The sequence below is a fragment of the Syzygium oleosum genome, unplaced genomic scaffold (genome assembly GCF_021117445.2).
Source record: "Syzygium oleosum isolate NSW1041296 unplaced genomic scaffold, Sole_v2.1 Sole_v2.13, whole genome shotgun sequence".
Taxonomy (NCBI): domain Eukaryota; kingdom Viridiplantae; phylum Streptophyta; class Magnoliopsida; order Myrtales; family Myrtaceae; genus Syzygium; species Syzygium oleosum.
The window spans coordinates 6,757,091-6,774,440 of record NW_026607497.1 but is presented as its reverse complement, the minus strand read 5'-3'; the positions used below and the strand labels follow the sequence as shown (position 1 = coordinate 6,774,440).

At 38.9% G+C, this 17,350-nt stretch overlaps 3 protein-coding genes across 3 annotated transcripts in view; 2 read left to right on the top strand and 1 right to left on the bottom strand.

Moving 5' to 3' along the window:
• The first annotated feature begins 2,565 nt into the window (after positions 1 to 2,565).
• LOC130139777 (7-deoxyloganetin glucosyltransferase-like) lies at positions 2,566 to 4,742 on the top strand. The gene is made up of 2 exons (XM_056317474.1): positions 2,566 to 3,135; positions 3,623 to 4,742. Exons 1-2 carry the CDS (start codon positions 2,616 to 2,618, stop codon positions 3,826 to 3,828), a joined length of 726 nt encoding a protein of 241 aa, XP_056173449.1. The 5' UTR covers positions 2,566 to 2,615; the 3' UTR covers positions 3,829 to 4,742.
• Positions 4,027 to 4,560, top strand: LOC130139780 (7-deoxyloganetin glucosyltransferase-like). Its single transcript, XM_056317484.1, has one exon. It carries the CDS (start codon positions 4,027 to 4,029, stop codon positions 4,558 to 4,560), a length of 534 nt encoding a protein of 177 aa, XP_056173459.1.
• A 7,557-nt stretch (positions 4,743 to 12,299) lies between the features above and the next one.
• LOC115666649 (protein TRANSPARENT TESTA 1) overlaps positions 12,300 to 17,350 on the bottom strand; it is a 41,572-nt gene continuing 36,521 nt past the window's right edge. Inside the window, exon 4 of the mRNA XM_056317483.1 lies at positions 12,300 to 12,614. Within this exon, the coding sequence (XP_056173458.1) occupies positions 12,300 to 12,614 (315 nt within the window). The remainder of the gene's footprint in view (positions 12,615 to 17,350) is intronic.

Genomic DNA, 17,350 nt, shown 5'->3' with positions numbered 1-17,350 from the left:
CACCCCCTCAAATTTCTCTCACTAGCCATAGCACTCTTTGCCTTGTCGTTTCAGTCTCATGATCATCCCAGTTAATCTAATTAAGTAAGTTCAGGTTTGTTTAATTTTTATAAGTAGTTTATTTTAGTATATAGTTTTTAACTGCATGTTACTTAGTGGAAAACCTTAGGTTATTTTATTGTCTTATTGCATTAATTAATGACATATTGAGGTGTCGGACCTTAATATCTCTCATGTATGATTTAGATTGCACGTAGATTTAAGGTTTATTGCTCTCATAAACATGCATATTAGATAATGTGTGTCATTTAGAGAATCATATATTCTTGGAGTTAAGTTTTAGTAATTAAATCATATAGATAATTTTAGTTATTAGTAACATTGCATGAATTACCGCATTGCATATAGCATAAAAAATGGTCAGCACTGCATCATTTAATTATTAGTCACATAGTAATTTGATGGTTAGTTCATTAGGTCATACATAGAATCCTAGATTTGAATTTGTCGTTTTTTTATAATTATAAAAATAACAAATAGCATTTCATATAGTTTGCATTAGAGAATTAATTCATGATTATCTTTGTGTCATTCATACATGTTAATTAACTTAGGATTGCATATATACATTATTTTATTATCAAGAGTATGTCATCTTGCATTTAGGAATTACTGCATGTTCAATTTTTTTTTGGTCATAATGCATGTTCATTTAACATGTAGACTTTAGGGGTCTTTTTATTAATTAACAAAGAAAAAGAACAAAAAAATTTATTTAGGGAATCTCATATCGATTAAGTTAATTGGGAGAATAAATTTTTATAAACTTCACATTGCATGACATTTAGTGAATCACACGTCATTTAGGACTAAATTTCATTGATATCTCTTATAGATGACATTTTGAATTAAAGTATGTCTAATTCCATAACATGTAGTTTAGGACTCATTATGCACAGCCATACTATTCATGCATGTCATTTAGCGTTTTAACATGTGCATATAAGTCAAAAGAGCAAGGTGTTTAGCTGAGCATTTGCACCTGTATCGCTAGATTCTTGAATTATTAAAAAGAGCAGTCTAATCACCATAATTACTTTTGACTTAAAAGATTTGATTAAGTCAAAAAGTACCTGATTTGCTAAGTAAGAAAGTTACAACTAATGTGGTAAAAGGGAAAAAAAAAAAGAAAAGGCTACTGATTCTCTGATTTTTGAAACCTTTTTCCTGACATGGTGACAGATTGGCAATTAATTGCAACATCATTAGAACATAATCAAATGTTCGAGAACATTTGTGGATCTGAACATGATCTATGACGTCTAACGATATAGTACTAAAACCAGAGTTGTTGTTTAATATAAATATCTAGAAATTAAATAACAAGTCACAAGACGATTATAAATTTACTTATCATTTCAAATAACTTTATGTCGAGTAACATGACACTTGTGAGGATGGGGGCAAATCTTTTTTTTTTAGGGTTAATATCACAAAAAATAAAAAATCAATATATTCGTGACAAATTTACTACAAATTAATGTTTTGACCATAAAAAATCTCAAATTGATACACATGTGATAAATTTACCCTCCGTTAGTTTCCGTTAAATTTTACTGTCAAATTGCTGAGTTAGATGACACGTGACAGTTGACGGATGTACCGGTTTAGATTTTACCCCTCTGTTTGTCACAGATTTACCAATTTATGATTTTTCATGGTATTAATCCAATTTAACGGAGGGTAAATTTGTCACAAGGATTCCATTTTGCGGTTTTTGGTAGTCAAAACATTAATTTTAGGTAAATTTGCCATAACTGTATCAGTTTAGGGTTTTTCGTGATCAAAAAATTAGTTTGAGTAAATTTATCACAAATATACCAGTTTGAGATTTTTCATGGTATTAACTTTTTGTTTTAACGGAAATGAATTTTACTGGAAAATACTTTTAGATAACATATTTTCAAGAAAAATGATTTGATGTGTTTGCTTGCTTTTGGCTAATAAGATGGAAGTCACTCTTTTTATATTTGTTATAGGAAAGCAATGACACGCATTTGACAAAAAGTCTCGACTACGACCCAAGAACTTGAGTTCAGGCGCAAGGTCTTGGGTCTGGCCATCGAGGGACCAAGGTCTGAGTGTCGAGGATTCGAGCTTGGCCGACAGCCTCCAAGTCCGGCACTGGGAACCTCGGGTCCCATTGCCAAGCACTTGGGACCAGTCATTGGGGACGGTCTTGCCGGTGATGGAGGAAAAGTCGTACTTTGAAAAGCCATTTTTTATTTTTAATAGTGAAATTATTTTTCTAAATTGAATTAATACCACGAAAAATCTTAAATTTGTACTCTTCTAAATTTAAGAAGATGGTTCCATTGATTGAAATGATTTTTCATGGACTCGCATTTCTAAATCATCATGATGTCAGAAAAATAATGCAAATATTGTTTCATAGTGAATTTTTTTATGAAACAAATCAACAAAGCAACATTTATTATGTGTCGACCGGCCCATCCATAAATATACTGAACCTCTCGTACCATCTCCATAACCACTGCCATCTCTTCTTTCCATACCCAAACAAAGAAAACACTCGAAACACCCAGAAGAAGAAGATGGGTTCGACAGAGTTGACCCAGAAGCCACACGCAGTGTGCATCCCCTACCCAGCCCAGGGCCACATCAGCCCCATGCTCAACCTCGCCAAGCTCCTCCACCACCGGGGCTTCCACGTCACCTTCGTCAACACCGAGTACAACCACAACCGCCTCCTGCGGTCCCGCGGCCCGGCCTCCCTGGACGACCTCCCGTCTTTCCAGTTCCGCGCCATCCCGGACGGCCTCCCGCCCTCCAATGGCGACGCCACCCAGGACATCCCGGCCCTCTGCCAGTCCACGCAGAAGTTGTGCTTGCCTTACTTCCAGGACCTGCTCGAGAGGCTCAACGAGGAGAGCGCAACGTCGGGTTTCCCACCGTTGAGCTGCGTGGTGTCGGACGGCGGGATGAGCTTCACGCTCGACGCCGCCAAGGCAGTCGGCGTGCCGGAGGTCCTGTTCTGGACGATAAGCGCGTGCGCGTTCATGGGCATCGCGCAGTATCGCAGTCTTATTGACAAGGGTCTTACTCCACTCAAAGGTACGCATTAATCAATAATTGTCTGATTTAGGTGATCTCATTTAGAATGTCAACTGATCAAAATTTTTTACGACTAAAAATTTTTCTTTGTTCTTTTTTTCGGTTTGCTTTGCTTTTATTTTCTTCAGTTTTGTTTGTTCCTGATTTATATGATTAGCGAGTAGCCAACTATGTCATAGTTTTCTCCTTAGTTAAGTACTTAATTAAGTCGACTGCCAAAAGTAGAATTTAAAGATGGAAGAACCTTGCTCCGTAGCTTACGTATTGTTTACGACTTAATCATTTCCTATAACCTTCGAACAATCTTCTCGTGTTTTCCCTAATCGAAGTCTAACAAATGCATTGACAACACAAACTTTGCCACGTGACACCATAAACATCGAACGACATAATAGGAACGAACTCTTTTTTTAGGGAAGCGGATCCTTAATGAGAACCATGGCCATGTATGGTCACACGGTTTAATTGATCGACTCTCAATTTGTAGATGCAAGCTACTTGACAAACGGGTACTTAGACACCATTGTCGACTGGATACACGGGATGAGAAACATCCGCCTGAGAGACTTACCAAGCTTCATCCGAACCACTGACCCGGACGACCTGATGGTCGACTTCTGCTTGGTCGAAAACGAGAGAGCGAAGAGAGCCTCAGCCATTGTTTTCAACACGTTCGACCGATTAGAGCACTAGGTCCTCGACGTTCTCAAGGCCATGTTCCCCCCCATCTACACCCTTGGCCCCCTTCATCTCCTTACGGAGCAACTACCCGATAACGACACCAGGTCGATCGCGTGCAACCTGTGGAAGGAAGAGCTGGGCTGTCTCGAGTGGCTTGACTAGAAACTGCTCGGTTCGGTCGTGTACGTGAACTTCGGGAGCATCACAGTGATGTCTCCGGCACAGCTGGTGGAGTTCGCGTGGGGGCTCGCGAACAGCGGCCAGACGTTCCTGTGGGTCATCAGGCCCGACTTGGTTGTTGGCGACACGGCGATCTTGCCACCGGAGTTCTCGGCCACGACAAGGGAGCGGAGCCTGCTGGCGAGCTGGTGCCCCCAGGAGCGGGTGCTGAGCCACCCCGCGGTCGGCGGGTTCCTGACCCACAGCGGGTGGAACTCGACAATCGAGAGCATCGCGGCCGGCGTGCCAATGGCGTGCTGGCCATTCTTTGCGGACCAGCAGACGAACTGCCGGTACAGCTGCGAGGGATGGGGTGTCGGGATGGAGATCGACGGCGACGTGAAGAGGGACGAGGTGGAGAGGCAGGTGAGGGAGCTGATGGAGGGGGAGAGAGGGAAGGAGATGAAGAGGAAGGCGATGGAGTGGAAGGAGATGGCGCGAGAGGCCACGCGTCCTTCCGGGTCGTCGTTCTCGAACTTGGACGAGGTGATCAACAAGGTGTTGCTGTTGCCGAGAAGAGATTAAGCTTGTTGTTAGGATATCTGTTTGCGATCGGGGAACGTGTCCGAACGACAGTCCTCTTGTCTGTCTAGATCCTTATCTAAGGCCCGTACCAACTTCAGTCTCATCACTTTCTGTTCAGTTGGCATGCATGTAATACGGTTGGATATTTTTCTTTGATTGTATTCTCCCTACTTTCACCACTATACATTCGCGTTGATTTCTTCGTGAAGCGGCGCTAACACGACGAAGCAAATGTGGCCGGTGATAGCATTGGACCAAACTCTGGCAACATTTCTTGGTAACAAAAATAACGAGACAATTACTAAAAATAATCATAAATCTATTACACTTGTGCCAATTCAGTTTTTCAACCTTTTAATTTTTGGTCAATTTATTCCTAAATCTTTTGACATTACGAATGAAGTTTATCTAGTTGATTTTGACTAGAACTTGCTGACAAATCACCACCCTCAGGTCGATTTGAGTTCATTTTGATTACCATGGTCCTCATTTAGCTCCAAAGATTGTCCTACTAGAACCCTACATTGTCTTTCTTTTTTCGTATTTCATCCTTATAAACCAAATGCGACTTCTTGGACACTTCGAATCTTGGATTCTTGATTATTCAAAAAGCTCATAGTCTCTCTATTATCAAATAGTTGCATCTAGCCGGTAAAACTACGGAGTTTCTAATAGCATAAAAAATTAGGTAACTGGGATTTAAAGACTCGATATCCCACGATCCGATCATCGGATATCGAAAAATTCAGTACCGGTGTAGAGCGCTCGAACAAATCCCATCCAGTTACGGTGTCTGATCGAATCATTAAGGTAACCTATTTTATACCAAAGTCATATATTGCTAACGCGACGTGGTTCATCTAATCAACTTCATACATCTATCTTTCTTCAGATATGCATTGGAAATGACGACAGGATAGCTGAATGACATCACTTTCACCCTCCCAAGACCATAATCGTCGAAGAGAAATTCTGGATATGATTTTATTCAATGCTAGAAAATCCAAGTCAAGAGGCTTTATAGGTGGAGCGAGAGTCCATCTACATTTAACACCATTTAGATCTCTGCAATGTGGGACACTTCATGATCAGCTTCCCCGAGTGCATTTATGGGCTTAAAGGGATTCGTCTAGAAACAATCTTTAATGCACACATCAGAGTCGACCTCAACTTTCCCTGAATTTTGTCTCCAAAAAAGGGTTAGCACTGTTAAGGAAAATTCCCAATAGATTTTGAAGTTGACAAAACTGTCCATGAGTGTTTTGTAAGTCTGATAAATGCTTTGAAGTATTTTGATTCAGGAAGTTATTTTTGAAAGAAAAACATATGTCAATCTTGATCTAGTTCGTGTTCAGATTGTGAAAGAACTTCAAGCAAAAGAGATTTAGACTCAGAACGAGAAGTTCAGACTCAGAACGAGAAAGTTCAAACTCAGAATGAGAAGTTCAGACTTTACCGAAGACCCACACTAATCTAAGTTCTGAAACAGACGCAGACGCAGAAGCAAAACTCATTCGAACGAAACATAACTAGTGATCGTATGGATTTCACATAAGGAAAGTTTTGATTGTTTCAATCTAAGGCTATAATTGATTGACAATCAAATACTATGACAAGTATTCATTACAACGATAAAGCTCTACTTATGAAAACCAAGATTCGATTGTATGGGCGATCAGAATCAGCGGGATTCAGATTTTATCAACCAACGGCTAATCGATCCATTTTATACAAATCTGTCCAAAGGTGAATATTGGAAGATAATCCTCTGAAGACTTTCCAACGGCTAGTTTGGAAGTGGAGGAGTATAAAAGGAGATCAACGAGGAGCAGAAGGGAGAGAACGAAATCAAGAATCAACAAGTCCAAAGTCTGAGCATACTCCGATTCAATCTCTTGTCTTTCGTGAGCTTAAACGTGTAATCATTTGAGAGGTGTAGACAGTGTTGTAAGTGTGTGCTTAGGTGTGAGATAGTGTAATCTATCGGCTTGGTATAAGCAGCACCAGCTTCGGGGAGAAGTGCTTGGGTTTAAGCGGCACAACTTGCTGTAACTTCTCATTGATTTGATTAGTGGAATCCAGCCAGGTAGGCTACATTAGCGTGGGAGAGTGGACGTAGGCTTACTATAAGCCGAACCACTATAAACTTGTGTGCAGTTTTCTCTATCTCTAATATCTTATTATATTGTTTATACTGCTCACAAGAACATTTGTCACAAAGTCTGATCAGAATCTGCTTGTTGTTCAGACTTTGTTCTTGATCTTTTACTTCCGCTTTAAATTGGTAAAGAATTTATTTAAATCACCTATTCACCCCCCTTCTAGGTGATCCTTGCTAACCACATCAATTGGTATCAGAGCAGGTTGTTCGGTTATTGAAGTGTTTTACTTCTGAGCTAACGATCTATATGGCTAGCTTGAGTGCTCCAGGTCTCATTGAAGGACAAAGCAACTTTTAGACCACCATATTTCGATGGCAAGGAATATAGTGTCCGGAAGAATAAGATGAAAGCATTCATCAAGTCAATTGATCACATGCAATGGGATGTTGTCATCAGAGGAATTAAACCTACACCTTCTACGTCTTCTTCAAAAGAGAAGCAAGATGAAAACAAATCAGCAGATCCTCCATTATCTCAAACTGAGATAACAAAGAGAGAAGTTTTAGATTCAAAAGCAATTTATTCATTTTATTGTGCTTTATCACCTGTTGAGTATAAGAAAATTGCTTCTTGTGAATCAGCAAAGGACATCTGGGACACCCTCTACATCACATATGAAGGAACAGATCGAGCCAAGGAAACTCAGATCAATCTATTACTTGGTCAATATGAATCCTTCAGAATGAAGTCTGGAGAATCAGTTGCTGATATGTATGACAGATTTGTTGACATAATAAACGGTCTTGCATATCAAGGACAACCAGTCTTAGATGCGATGAAAGTCAACAAACTTTTGAGAGGACTGTCAAAGCAGTGGGATAATATCAAAACATCACTTCGAGAAACTCAAAGGATCATGCCTCTATCAGTGAATGAGCTAATTGGAACTCTTCAATCATATGAGACTAAACAACTAAATGAGGAAAATGAATCCAGAGGTAAAAAGTCAATTGCGTTAAAATCTAACATTGATTCTGATGAGACAGATTCTGAAGAAGATGAAGAAGACGATGATGAGGAGATGAAGTTGCTGATCAAAAGATTTCAACACCTTGTGAGAAAGAGAGGAAACTCCAAAGAGAAGAAGCCAACAAAGAAATTCGGAGAAAGAAAATATTTTAAGAACAGAGACGACAATGAAAGTAAGGATATGATATGTTTTGAGTGCAGGAAAATGGGTCACATAAAACCCAATTGTCCTTTATTCAAGAAAAGGAAAGGGAAATTCGAAAAGAAGAAGAAAGCTCTAAAGGCTGAAACGTGGAGTGACACAGAGTCTGAATCCAGCGATGATGAAATCCTTGAGCAGGGAAATCTATGCTTAATGGCGGACATCGAATCCGAAGAAGATGAGGTGATTTGTTCAGATCCTATTCTCGATGATGATGATCTTTTTGAAGAGTTATGCACGGAACATGAGAATGCGTTGAAGAAGATCTCCGAGTTGAAAAAGGAAGTCTCTAAATTGAAGCAACAAAATATTACGAATGAGAAAAGGATCATTGAGCTTGAAAAGAAGAATTCCTCTGTCAAGGAAGAGAAGGATATTTTGCAAAAAGAAGTTGATTCCTATAAGGAAGAAATTCCGAAGATTTGCAAAAAATTTGCTCTTGGCTCAAAGACATTAGAGCATGTTCTATCCATTCAGGTCCCCTATTACAACAAATCTGGCCTCAGTTTCGAAAATGAAAGTAAGATCAAGAATGACTTTCCGAAGGTCAAGGAGAGATTAAAGCGCAGGCCTTCAATCCAGTATTATAGAAATCATTTTGGTAAGCAATTTGTCAAGCCTATTGGATTTCAATATTATAATTGCTCGAACTCAAGTGATCACTATAAGCAACAATGTCCAACTGATTGGAAGAAATCCAAGACAATCAATTGGAGATTTGATGCTTCTTCTAACCAAAAAGGACCCAAGCAGATTTGGGTACCAAAGAAAAGATGAGATTACTTTTCTTGCAGGGAATAAGGAAAGAGAATTTGGTAAGTAAAGGTATATTTTTCAAATTCTAAATTTGCTTTGGATACGTACTTTAAATATCTATGAATTCTCTTTGGACTTAACATTTTATCTCCATGCTCTGCTTTATTTTGAATTGAAATGGCATGTTTTACATCGTTGGTTGTGTTAGAAATGTCGTAATAAAAGTCAAGTTTATTTTGATGGATTTTTTTAGATGAAATTTTATAAAAGAGATTGTTTGATATCTTATTGGAAATGAAATATTTTTTTTATGGACTCATTATGTGTTCTTCGATATTGTCATGCCTTACAAAGAAAGAATTTTTTTTTGCGAGATATTGTTTTATTATGCATATTTCCCTTAAATACTCTACTGAGATGAGTTGGGAAATTATCCTTGGGCTTCTATGAAAGTTTCCTATTTTGCGTCTAACAAAAAGAAAGGATCCAAATACAAGGATACTAGAAAGGAAATGAGTTTATTGCAGACAATTATACAAAGGGAGCATGAATGCAAACCTACGCAAGTCATGATGCAATCAACGAAGGATCTCAAGTGATGAATTCTTTCTAAAGAGGAAAGGTATATTCTGAACATGCATGTTGAGATACAAATTGGTAATATTTGTTGCCATGTGTGTAAGATATTGCATATATTTAATGCTTGAAATAGCTACATTTCTTTTGCGAAATTCGTTAATGTCATATAATCTTTATGCTTATGAGATTCACGCTTAAGGAAAATTCCTACAATCTTGAATCACTTGCTATATTCTTAGAAGATTTTTTTAATTAGCAAGTTTGATCCGCAAATCAGAGCAAGGTATGTACGTGACATTCTCTATATTTTGCAAAGATTATTATCTCTCTTACAAGTATTTGCAGGATGTAAAAGAATCTTTCCTTGTGAAGTTTGGAAAGCTTGATCCCACAATCGGGGAGATTCTGCAACATTTCCGAAGGATCGAAAATTTCTCCTTTATGCAATATTCTGACAAATTATTGGAGGCATGTCAAAACACGATGAGCAAACGCTTAATGCGTCGTACAAAAGGATAAGTTGCTTCAGGTTTAAATAGTTGATATTATTTTAATTGCTAAAGAAAAGGCATTACATATTATGTGAGATATTATATCTTTAACTGCAAATTTGTGCAAAAGGTTTGTTGAGTTTATGCAATTTGAATCCGAGACGAGCTTGATGGAAGAAAACAAATTTCTTTCTCGAATTTCAAAATGCAAACAAATGTGGCAGATGTTGCTGCTACAAAGAAAATAGAGAAGAACAATTTGTTCAAAGTGCACAAGCTGCAATGAAAGTTATTTGCAAAAGTTGTCTTGATGACAGGGGGAGAAAAACAAAAAGTGGAAAAATGCAAAAGAAAGGGGGAGAATCATCTCAAAATGGTATCAAATTGAGGGGGAGCGTAAATCAAGTATGAAAGTCAATTTAATTTCTGCCCACTCTTGATTACTATGAAAGAAAAGGTAATGTATGTTAGAACTTGCTAAGTTCTACACAATCCGGGTTAGTATTTCTTACTTTTTGTCATTAACGAATCTCTTATTTATATTATCATTTTTTCATGACAAAAAGATTGTGAAATTTATTATGTGCATACGTGTTCGTTGATATATATGATATTTGATTCTTCTGAACATGAGCTATATTGAATATATGTTATGTTCGCGAAAGATGATATTTTTGAAGGTTGTGTTTCATGCCAAATATATTTTGAAGATAGTATGTGAAGAAGAGTTAAATTTATATTCTCTACGTGATACCCTTTCCATTACTATCACTTTTTGATTATGACAAAAAGGGGGAGAGAATGTAAATATGCATATGTGCTTAGTGTTTAATTCTACTTAATTGATGCATAATATTGAGTTGTGATTATACTTCCATATATTGTCATAATCATTAAGGAATTTTATGCATATAACTTTTTGTGATGCTGACAAAAAGGGGGAGAAATATGTATATATGATTTGGTTTGATATGCAGATTATTGGATTCAAAGAAAAGGAGACAGACTGTGATTTAGATTTTTTTTACGGTTAAGATTTTGTCATACTCCTTGTCTTATTCAAAAACTGAGTATAAAAAAATCTCATATCAAATTACTCTGATCATATATGATATCTTGAATATCTGCTACATTATATGCTTGATCATATTTTTCAAAATTATCTCAAAATCTATATATCTGCATGGAAGTTTTGTAACCATCAAAAAGGGGGAGATTGTTAAGGAAAATTCCCAATAGATTTTGAAGTTGACAAAACTGTCCATGAGTGTTTTGTAAATCTGATAAATGCTTTGAAGTATTTTGATTCAGGAAGTTATTTTTGGAAGAAAAGCGTATGTCAATCTTGATCTAGTTCGTGTTCAGATTGTGAAAGAACTTCAAGCAAAAGAGATTCAGACTCAGAACGAGAAGTTCAGACTCAAAACAAGAAAGTTCAAACTCAGAATGAGAAGTTCAGACTTTACCGAAGACCCACACTAATCTAAGTTCTGAAACAGACGCAGACGCAGAAGCAAAACTCATTCAGAACGAAACATAACAGCTAGTGATCTGGTATGGATTTCACAGAAGGAAAGTTTTGATTGTTTCAATCTAAGGCTATAATTGATTGACAATCAAATACTATGACAAGTATTCATTACAACGGATAAAGCTCTACTTATGGAAACCAAGATTCTGATTGTATGGGCGACCAGAATCAGTGGGATTCAGATTTTATCAACCAACGGCTAATCGATCCATTTTATACAAATCTGTCCAAAGGTGAATATTGGAAGATAATCCTCTGAAGACTTTCCAACGGCTAGTTTGGAAGTGGAGGAGTATAAAAGGAGATCAACGAGGAGCAGAAGGGAGAGAACGAAATCAAGAATCAACAAGTCCAAAGTCTGAGCATACTCCGATTCAATCTCTTGTCTTTCGTGAGCTTAAACGTGTAATCATTTGAGAGGTGTAGACAGTGTTGTAAGTGTGTGCTTAGGTGTGAGATAGTGTGATCTATCGGCTTGGTATAAGCAGCACCAGCTTCGGGGAGAAGTGCTTGGGTTTAAGCGGCACAACTTGCTATAACTTCTCATTGATTTGATTAGTGGAATCCAGCCAGTAGGCTGTTAGCGTGGGAGAGTGGACGTAGGCTTACTATAAGCCGAACCACTATAAACTTGTGTGCAGTTTTCTCTATCTCTAATATCTTATTATATTGTTTATACTGCTCACAAGAACATTTGTCACAAAGTCTGATCAGAATCTGCTTGTTGTTCAGACTTTGTTCTTGATCTTTTACTTCCGCTTTAAATTGGTAAAGAATTTATTTAAATCACCTATTCACCCCCCCCTCTAGGTGATCCTTGCTATTCACATCAAGCACAAAAGATTTAGATTACAGTCCGATCCATACAAGAGAAAACTCTGCTAAATTGATCTGCATGAAGTTAATTTCGCTAAAGAGCGCGATATTTTTTCAGCATGACAATGCAATAATCCATAATTCGTAGGACTAATCCAAGATGAGGATACATCAGGGAGACGATCCGATTTCAACTTGCTAAGAGGAGTCGATATTATTTAAGCATGTAAGACTCAGACGGACATGAACGGTGCTATAGATCCACCTGACACCTCGACCCCGATGTCGAACGAGTCGAGAGGAAAAGGCCCGTGGCCGGGGCCGAACGACTTGATGTGGTCCTTGAGCGACCTCTTGTGCTTGAAGTCGGAGCCGCAGACGCAGAGCCAGCGCTTTCTACAGTTCTTCTTGTGGGTCCTCCAGTCCCCCTTGATGGCGAGGGGCTTGCCGCACTTGCGGCATGCGAAGGGCTTCGACCCGTGCTTCCGCTTGTAGTGTGTCTGGAGGGTCCGGAAGTCCTTGAGCGGCTTGGCCCTCGGGTGGTCTATGTGGTTCCGGCACCCCTCGGCACAGCAGTAGCACGTGTGGTCCATCATGCAACAATACCCACAAAAGGACCCAAAAGTAAAAGGGATGAAATTCCTAGACTGGGAAATCGTTAAGAGGGTAATTTCTTGAATGCGGAATGATGGCTCTAGTGTCGATTTACTTAGAGATTGAAGAATATAAATAGGCAGATCAGAGTAATCTGAGACAGAACAAGAGAGAAACCGAGGTCGGGTGGCTGAAGAATAATTTGGCATTGAATGAGAACAACCTCAGAATGAAGAGGGTCATAAATTGCTCCTGTCAACAATTTTCCATCTGCTTTCACCGGTTGAAAGGAAATCATATTTGCCTTAATTCCTGTGGCCCCTTGGCTCCTTATTTTAGCAGGAGTTTAACTTCAGAGGGTTAAAGATTTATGGCAATGTATCAAATGGTCTGGTGCACGCTCAAGCTCATTAGTCAAACGCCCACCACCTACATTAGATTGATGTTAGAGTAGAAAATGAAGAGAGAGAGAGAGAGAGAGAGGTTTCGTTGGAGAGCAGAGATGATGAGTTCCTAAGTATGGGACGTGCATGGGGGACCTTTCATTTATATCTCTACCTTATACTGTCAAGTCTTGGGCCTGCTGTAATTCGAACTCGAGTTGACAGTATTCCTTCTTAGATTGTGCAGCAGTCTGAAGCTTTGAACCATTTCTGTCAAGATGAATTTATAGTAATCATCTTGTCTACCTAATAGTGAAGGGATCGGCATTTGAAAAGAAATACTAATGCAGCAAGAAAATGCTCATCACCTAAGAAATCTACCTGATGAAGATACAAGGCAAATGACCGATAACTTAATTGAATCCATAAAAAAAAAATTACCAAGTTAAAGTGAAATTATAATAGAAGAGTTTGAATTATACAGTTCGTTAAAGCAAGATATACCCTCTAACTCTAGAGAAAACTGTAGGAATTTTTTTGTAGACACAATTGGGAATGTCCGTCCAAGCAACAGCAAATTCCAACGTACCAACCTCTTATTTTTCGACACAAGGAGTAACAATCTCTAGACAAAACCTAAATGCTGAAATTGACTCTTGACCCTAATGAATCTGGGATTAATTTGGATTTCAATCGTATGTTATTTGACCATATCGAAGCACCGAAATCTTTGAAATATCTAAACAAAATTACCCGTAAAACTCTGTCCCATCCAAGCAATTTAGCACTTATAGCTTAAACCTCTAGAGAAGAGATGATCCTTTATCATTACCACCCATCAAGAGATCATTTTTCGCGTTCAGATATCACCATGTGACATAATCCATGTGTAAGTTCATAATACTTCTTGTTTAAAGATTAAGCTTTTTGGAGTAGCCGCTTCCATATTCTATTTACAAGCACTATGCATATCAACTTCGCATTAAGCGAGTTCAATTTAATCCAGTCTTCGTGTGATCGGGAGACGTATCCGAACATTCAATGTGCATCATGTCCTTTTTTTCTAATAAATAAACTTCCATGGTGATAAAATTATTTGGTTCTTTGATTTTTAAAACCTTTTCCGGACATAGTGACAGATTGGCAATTTTTTTCACCCCATCATTCGAACATAATCAAATGTTGGGTCTGGACACCATCAATGTCATTCTAGCGATATAGTGCTACAACCGGAGTGGTTGAATAATATAAATCGCTAGAAATAAATAACAAGGCACAAGACAATCATAAATTTACTTATCATTTCCAATATCTTTATGCCGTCTAATTTTATGTCTAGTTACATGCAACTTGCGAGGATGGTGGGAAAATCTTTTTTTATTGCTTCTTTTTCACGCAAAAAATAAAAAATCGCTCATCTGTTCACCTGCGTATTTCTTTCTTTTACATTGGCGTTGTATGGTCTAATTTTCCATAATCAAATGAATGTCGCTGTTCTGCCCTTTAAAAAGGAGAAAAGAGAGGAGAAGAGCTGGGAAAATTGGAGAAACCGTGCATCTAGGGCCTCGAAACAGTTTGCAGATCAGGGCCCTGATCTTTCTGTTCTCGAGCTGTCGGCCCTCGATCGAGTAAATTAAGGGGGCCTTTGATGCTGCTCTTTGTTTCCAGGTATTCCTACGTTTGCTGCTTTATGATCATCATCAGACTTGTCTTCTGTAGCTAAATTTTGGGCTATTCATCAATTGAAATTAAGACACTTATTATGTGATGGCAATTGCTTCGATCCTTCTAAAAACCGACAAGTACTTTTTCGTCCAAAGTCATGTAAATCATTTTTCCATATTTTTCAATTCTTCCAAAGGAGAAGTTCATCGACCAAGAAATTGGAAATTTAGGAAATGGCCGTAGGTTAAGTGTGCTTATTGAAAAATAATCTAAGGAAAAAAAACAACAGAGTGCAAAATTAAAGATATATAGTCTTTTAGTCATGTGGGTAGCAACGGACTAGTCGACAATTTTGCGAAGCTAAATTTAAGTTAATATTATAAGTTGGGTTATTCTCGCAGCAAAGAAACATCGGGGTGGTGGCGCAGTTGGCTAGCGCGTAGGTCTCATAGCCGTCACTGATAGATTTCGTGACGTTGCCGCCGCCGATGGATTTTGGGGCGATGCCGTCATCGATGGATTTCGAGACAATGCCGCCATCAATGGATTTCGAGGCGATGCCCGATGGAGTGTCGGATGCCCGGTGAACACCGGAGGAACTGATGGATTTCGGTTGAGAAATAAGGAATCTCGTGTGTCGATCTTCGCATGCAACATGTAAATACCATGCTTGATGTTTTCTTACTTGGTGCGCATGGCATAATTAGCAAATAAGTAAGGTAAGAAGCATTTGCTATTGATCTACCATTGACAAGCCAACGGTAACGGTCGTTCTCTTGTTCAATGCGAGGCTATCTGTTAGCCGAAACATAGTGAATTTAACTTATTGAGTTGTGTGACTCATTTTTTTTATTTTCAGCTTTGTAGGTATGGCCTTGCCACCCCTTGTTCGTCACAGTCTTCCAATAGAAATGCATGTTTCCGTTGCTAACATAGTTGATGTTGGGTTTGAGATCACATACCGTAAATGTAATACCACAGTTTGGGTTCAAGAAAGTGTTGATGAGCTAGTTCCCCATCATTATGAAGCATGGTTTGATGGAGACCTTTTGGGATCCCTTGCTGATTTCAACGGGCCACCCGGGGCTACTAGTGATAACACGCCCAACGGGGATACGGGAGGATCGTAGCTAATCGATCGAGCTTGGGAAGAAGCTAACTTTTGCTTTTTGTGAAGGGGACGGTGGTAGTGAAGCTAGGATGACCCTAGCTATGCGGATAGTATGTGAAGGACCAGACGTGATCCGGATGTAAACAAATAATCGAGAAGGCCCGTAGGAAAGAGGGCCTGTAATATAAACATCTATCATGTAAATTAAGTGTGCTTGTATAATATGCTTTTTAGCTCTTGTTGTTGTTCTTGTCATTGTTGTTGAGTATAATAGTTTCCGCTTGTGCGTAACCAAAAAATAACGTAACGGGACGCTGCTATATAAATCCCCGAAACAAAAATGGATCACGACCAAGCCAAGGCCGAGTGCCACGGTCTTGACCTGGGGCGTGACATTATGTATGGACTTGGCAAAAATAACCCCAGACTTGAGAAATGGCCTTAACTCTCCAGGAAAAAGGTGGTGTAATAGCGGAATTTTTACCAACTCTCAAAAGTCCAATTCACCACCTGAGAATTTTTCCAACTCTAAGTTTTTATTAGGAAAAAAGTCACGTAAAACTCCAGATTATGTCTACTGTGACATAATTATCATGAGTTTTTTTGTTACATCAAAAATTTCATATTATGCTCACCGTAACTCATCTACCCTAAACTTTTTCTGGTGACATAAAAAACTTCAAACTTGTACCTATGATGTAAAACAGTTAGCCTGTGATTATGTTGAAGAATGTGATCGCCGTAATCGTCGAAACTCTCGGCAGTTTTTCTGATTTTGGGGAAAACGACCTCGGATCGCGCTCAAAATTGGTCTTGAAGCGAAATGGCCGTATCATTCGGACACACAGCTATGCTGTGACATATGATGGATTTTAGCATTTCGAAGTCGTCTGGATAGAGTTTCAGTCACTTTTTTACTTTAGGCAATTTCGAATTATCAATATTTCGTTTGATTTTATTAGATAAAATTTGATTTGATTTGCGTTGATGTTATCTTCATTAATTCGGATATCTTTAGGAGTCCTATCATTATTAAAGGACGTCCAACTTTATATTTAGATTATGATCTAATTGAATTGAATTCCAGTCGAATCGTAGAAGGTTTTCCAAGTTATCGCTTCTTTCTGCGTCATTTGGTATCAGAGCAGGTTTCTCCTGTGACGATAGTGAATAACGTGAATGTCAATCTCCCCGCTGCTGAGGGCCGTGAGAACGAGCCTATTACGCGGGCTGAGTTCAATCAGTTCGTGGATCAAACCGATCGGAGGTTTCAAAAGATCCTTGATGCCATCCAGTGTTTGTCCACAAACCATGCGCCTGGCGTTCTTCCAGCCGAGCGAATTCCTGTCGTTCGTGATCCCGAAGATGCTATGATGCTATGGGGCGTGGAGGAATTCCCCGACATAGGCGTCAACACTATGTCGAGGATACGGAAGACGAAGACGATGATTTCCAGGAGATGCAGATTCGTGGTGGTCGCCGATACAGGGGATTCCAGGAGGAGCATGTTCGTGGGGATCGACGGCAGGGG